This window comes from Haliaeetus leucocephalus, unplaced genomic scaffold (genome assembly GCF_000737465.1).
Source record: "Haliaeetus leucocephalus isolate CR32 unplaced genomic scaffold, Haliaeetus_leucocephalus-4.0 Scaffold450, whole genome shotgun sequence".
NCBI classification, from domain to species: Eukaryota; Metazoa; Chordata; class Aves; order Accipitriformes; family Accipitridae; genus Haliaeetus; species Haliaeetus leucocephalus.
Window position 1 is genome coordinate 17977041 of NW_010972886.1, and position 6000 is coordinate 17983040.

At 34.3% G+C, this 6000-nt stretch overlaps 1 protein-coding gene across 2 annotated transcripts in view; it reads right to left on the reverse strand.

Moving 5' to 3' along the window:
- Positions 1 to 6000, reverse strand: part of EML6 (echinoderm microtubule associated protein like 6) — a 125470-nt gene that overhangs the window by 71888 nt on the left and 47582 nt on the right. For both annotated transcript variants that reach the window (XM_010574871.1, XM_010574872.1), the window contains exons 3-4: positions 2874 to 2972; positions 683 to 751 (exon numbers count right to left, since the gene is read on the reverse strand). In XM_010574871.1, coding sequence (XP_010573173.1) covers positions 683 to 751; positions 2874 to 2972 — 168 coding nt within the window. The remainder of the gene's footprint in view (positions 1 to 682; positions 752 to 2873; positions 2973 to 6000) is intronic.

Genomic DNA, 6000 nt, shown 5'->3' on the forward strand with positions numbered 1-6000 from the left:
CCTAAACTTCTAGTTAAAGCTCTTCCCACCCCAGTCATGTGAAATAATTACCATCTGTTAGGAATGCTTTAGATGAGACAGGAGAAAAATAGAAACCTGCAGGGAATATTGGCAAACAGAAGGATTTCTTTCTAAGCTTTTTACAGGCACAAGAATGTTTTATCCTGAACTTATGGTACATATCTAGGTTCATATTTAAATCATCTCCAGCAAAGGTGACTTAGAGGGAGCAAATAGTGAGACGCTAGTTTTCATCTGTTCAAATGCTGGTAGCATGATAGGCCAAACAGCAGTTCATTCAATGCATACTTTTGAGTTAGTTCCTCCTATAACTGCTCAGTTACCTTCTGTGATGCTTGATGAGAGAAATCACTAAAGGCTGAGACAATTTTGAGACAATTTAGGTAGAATGGAGAGGGGAGAGAACCCAAAATTTACATGTGTATAATGATGAAAATTACACCAAATGATCTTCCCGCCTTGCTTGTTAAGTGGATCTCCACGTCAGTCACTGCTGAATGTCTAAATTGGCTTCAAACAAAGTTTTGCTAAAATGTTCACAGAATAAAGAAAGAAAAATATAAGATCTCTTGTATTTAAAGCCCTCATCATATAAGAGGACAAATTTATTTCATTACATTTATTCACTCTTTAACAAGTAAACAATAAAAGCTATATTTACCTTTATGTGTTTTACTCCACAGCTGACGATTCTATTTGGTTGATATTGATCCCAGGAAATATCAAATATCTGTGAAGAAATACAGTAAGCTGATATTTTGAATTATATAGTAATTGCATCTAGGCTCAGTTTGCTTTTACCAATTTTTAGGCATCATTTCTGTTGCAACAAATTACTAACATGAAAGCTATTTAGATAAATTTGCAACTCTTTGTAAACAAAGATTAAGGCAAATATGCAGGCTTCCTTACATAGTTCTGTCAACACACCTCATTCCTGCCTTCACACTACCAATCTATTCCAGCTCCAAGGTGTTACTGAATAAACAATATTTACTGTCTCAAATAAAATGGGAATTACGGTGCAAGCTAATGTTCCTCAAGTTTAGGGATGAAAGATTGGTACATTTATCTTTATTCATTATTTTAGGTAAAAGGTACAGTATCTAATTTAACCTGATTACCAAAAGACCCCAGAGACAAAATGGGTGAATCTAATTCTTCTAAGCTAATCTACAGAGTTAAAATTGAATGCTTCATTTTGATTAATGTTACATTTATAACAGTATGCGTCAAAAAATGAAGTATCAGATCCTCTATAGCTTACCAGAACAAACTCACAGTGTATTCTATGTCTATGGGATTATGCCAAATGAAAAATATTGTATAAAGTTTGGAAACAAAAAGTTTGTATTTTGGCCCAGATTTTCAACAATATGTCATTTTTTTTTAGACTTTTAACCTCTGGCATTCAGTTTTTCAATGTTCAAGCTGAAAGCCAACAAGGTTACCACAATCATTAGTTACTTCAGGAAATGCATGCCTGTAGAGAAAGACAATGGGACTTTTTGATGCTTTTAGCTCTTCAGCTGTTAAGTATGATTCACAAGAGAATTTCAATCAGCTTACAGGAACATATTATCTTAAGCTTACCCATTATTCATTTTATACGTGAGGAAGCACTGCCTTCCTACAAAATATTTATAATATTTATAAACATCAGGATTTATAGTAGTTCAAGTACTATTTTATTTAAATGTTGTTGGAACACACAAGGTATTTCACCTTCAGAAATGCTTTATGACTCCTGCACACTAAGTCATCATAATCTGTGGCCTAATGAGATATACATTATTTCCCACTCCCTCTTCGGTGCACTTCCCTCTTCCCTCCCTTTTTCTGGTTGTGAAAGTCTACTGGGACTAAGGTTTTGGTACTTCTTGCCTGTCCTGGAGTCTTCTGCTAATTCAGAACCTCATCTTGTACCTACTGAGGCCAGTAGCAAAACTTTCACTGATATAACTGGGAAATTAATCAGTTCTGAAAGAGAAATTTGAGTAAGGACTAAGATTCTGTTGTGTTGTGAACATTGTAAGTAAAAATGAACCAACGGATTTATTCAGATGACACATAAGATGCAGATGGACTGTATGTACACACAAACTGTAAGGAAGGGTTTAGTCTGCTGTTTTGCATATATAAATACTCCATCGTGTAATAAAACATTATAAAACCTCAATATTATAACATTCTAAAATGTTATAATATCTTAATATGGGTAAGAGAAAAGTTGTCAGTATGTGTCCATAATTTATTTCATTGTATGCATGCTTATGTTTATATATGTTGGGGAGGTATTTTGCATATGCTAAACCTGTTTAAATATTCCCTAATCCTGAATAATATTCTAAACTCAAACCTGTTCAGTTCTCATAATTATTGGGGTTACGATCCTTTACCTGAAGTTAATAGATATAAAAAGATTGTTTATCCTAATTATGTTTCTTCTACAGGTAACTGTCTTAAGCAAAAAAAAAAGGGAGATAATTAAACTTTCCCTCAGGATAAACTGTCTTTTTGACATATTCGGAAAGAACATTGTCCATTGAGCTAGCATTTCACATCTCATATAAAGAGCTATAAATCATCCTCATCACTGTGTAGTCACAAAGTATTTCTTCCCTAGGCTTACTAGACAGTCAGCTGAAGAATCCATCATGTGTCTCATTTACTAACACAGTGCTTTGTGCTATGTCTGGCACAGTGAGAATAAATAAATGCCTTGTTCAGTATTTTAAAAAGCTAGGTAGAATGAACAAAATTATCTTTTCATTAACCTAATATAAACAAAAATTATTTTTAAACGCTTTTGCAACTCCCAGACAAAATTCAGTAAACCCTTCATCAATTACCCTGTCTGAATGGCCTGTAGCTGTTGCCAGTAGTTTTCCTCTCTTCCAGTCCCAAATACACACGGTATTTTTGGCATCCAGTCCCACTGAAGCTAAACGCTAAGGGAAAACAATAGTAATCCAGTTAACAGAAAATCAACTTAAAAAAAAATCACTTTACTGTCATACAGATTATTATGTGTACAACTTGATTTTCCCACATGTGACCTGTGTTTGAACCACATTGCAAAGGCACCATCAAGATACTCACACTTATCACTTACTCACTGGAGAAAGTACTGAAATTGCTAATGTTTCCTAAAAAGTCAGGTTATTAATTTCAGGTTACCAATGTCTCAAGTACAATCCTTATAATGAAATATTTGAGGTGCTTGTTTCAGGTGCACACCATTCTAGTGTTTTGATTTATTAATCTGATAATAAAAGTGAATGGGAAATAAAAGCTCTCACTATTTCCAAATACAGTTTTGTTCATTATGGTCGATTTTGTGGAGCTTTAGAATCAGGATTGGATATACTTTTAATAATTGCCTTTTACATAGCTTAGTATATTAAATCACCAATTAAAATAACTAAAATTATTAATTAATCAAAATTATTGATTAAAATGATTAATTAGTCACCAATTAAAAGAACTAATAATTTTAATACCTTTACATCTCAATAATGCAAGAAAGAAAAATAAAAAATTAAAATGGAAAGGAAAATCTGGAGAGCAGAAGGTCTTTGTCCATTGCACTAGACTTACGTAGACTGCATACATCTGCAAGACATCCAGAAGATCAATGGTTATTGTGGAGGTTGTAGGTTTTTTCCCTTCCAGTGTATGTGCTAATTATGTCCAAATTTACATGATTTCCATCAGAGTTTCTTATTAGGTGAGAGATCTTTGACTGCAGACCAGAGATGGTAGAACTGGGTGTTGTGATCTGTACCAGTGCAAAGACTAAGCTATTGCCAAACATACTGCAACGGTATATAATGGATGTGATGCCAACATATGTTGGATAGGAATATATAATGGATATGTCCAACAGATATTAGTAAAAGGAATAGGCCTGAGTAACTTGTACCATGGGAAGATGAGACTATTTTCACAGGAAACAATCTTGTAGCTCAGTAACATGACTTCTTAAAAACAGCCATATCTGTTGTGTCCACACTGCCTGTCCCTTGTTCTTCTCATTGTCCTGTCTAATAACTTCTTATCACAAGGAATTAACAGTCCAGCTGAAGCTCCTAAGCATTTTGCTCCGTTATAGGAAAGCCTGCACTTCAAGAACATGCAATAAATGAAGCCTTCCTTTTTGCCTCAGAGACAAAGATCAGCAGATGAACCATGTGGTCCAAATGGACATATGTTTCAGGCATTACATTGACTAGATCTCTTCCTTGAAGATTTGCTTCAAGATGACGACTTGCAAACAGAATCTCTTCAATTGAATTTCATTCAACTAAATGTCCACTATTTTTTGGCTCAAATTTTCAATAGGCAAATTGTTTAAAGTCTGGACATGTCTATGATAATACAAAAGGACTGAGCCAGCAAAGAAAACAAGTGTAATTACCAGAGATTCCTCTAAAATGCTATATTAGAAAAAAATTGCAGTAAGGCTATAAACTACTGTACAACAGAGAGAAGAAATCACTATTCACAAAGAAACAGAAGGGTCCAGTTTTCATTCCGTAGCAAAATAATTCAGAGGCAAAGTACTCCATGCCTTTTCATGCCATTTATAATCATAAAAACATAGTGTACATCTTTCTTCTTAGGAAAGCCACTATCAAATCTTCTGGTTTAAATGCAGTAGGTACACATGCACCCTTCACGGTCATCTTAACAGTTACAGTTCCTCTATTTTAGAGCAATGTTTTTAAACTTTGGTTTTATGGGAGTTAACAACATGCATTATGCCTAATGCAATACCTGACCTCTGCCTAGCGAATAATGCATAACCCAACCAATATCCTACCAGCAAATGTACTAAGCAATATGGTATTAATAAAAAAAAAACAACCAACCAAAACCCCCCCCAAATAATCAAAAAAACCCTAAAACCTATTTAGAGACTTACACCACAAGTTTCTGAGTCCAGTCTACTTTCATATTGTCTTTCACTGAAATAAAAATACCTAAGGTCTTGTTAACCAAACTGTGTGAGAATCTACTGCAGGAACTTGCAAGACACCAAGTAGTCAGAAGACTTGATTATAATATATTACATCAAAATCTATTTGAAGACTCTCCATATGTGAGTCTTTGAAATGGTAGATAAAGGTAGGTTCAAAATTTGGGGTTCTATTGCTAGATGTGATAGAACCCCAAATTTTTTCTCAGATGCATACTGAATATCTGCATTTAACCTAGGACAACATACTCGATTATCAGATGTATGGTAATGAAGGAAAACGAAAATCAAATGTGGGAAAGAATGAACATGCTCCTGCCAGTTACCAACATAAAAATATTTATTTTCAGAAAGGGCTATTATTGTAGCAAAAATAAGTTTTATTCACCCTTGAGCAATCAACACCTACCCAGGGGTTTGGATGTACTGATCAAAACACAAGATATTTTTCATGGAACCTTCACTGATTCCAACTTTTTCTCACCTCTTTTATACTGTTCTCTTCACCATGGAAACCATGGTAGTACTTACAGTATCTTAGATTCATGATGTGAACAACCTCAGACCTGAACTGTAACTACCAGTCAGGAACTTACAATTAGCGGGGTAGATGGACAGTGAAAGTACATGGGGAAATTAAGAAATACTTTATATATTCTTTTAACATAGGTCTACTGAGGAAGGTCTCCTGCTGGCAGAAAAGTGATAAATGCTGATTCTCCTTTTTGGTTGAAACACTTACACTTTTAGTCCTCCTTCTGGAAGGCAATTTGACAGAATTCTGTTCAGAGAATTCACAGGACTACCAGAAGAAAATATCTGCCAAGTAGTTTATGCACATAATTAAACAATTATTTTTAAATCTACACAGATTTAAAGATCTGGCTAAAGAAGCCTACTGCTACCTAACACCCAATTTAGAAATGTATGTATGTATTATGGCAGTGCCCTCCTCACTCCATTTTTTTTTTTTAATTATTTTTAGAAAGCACACAAAA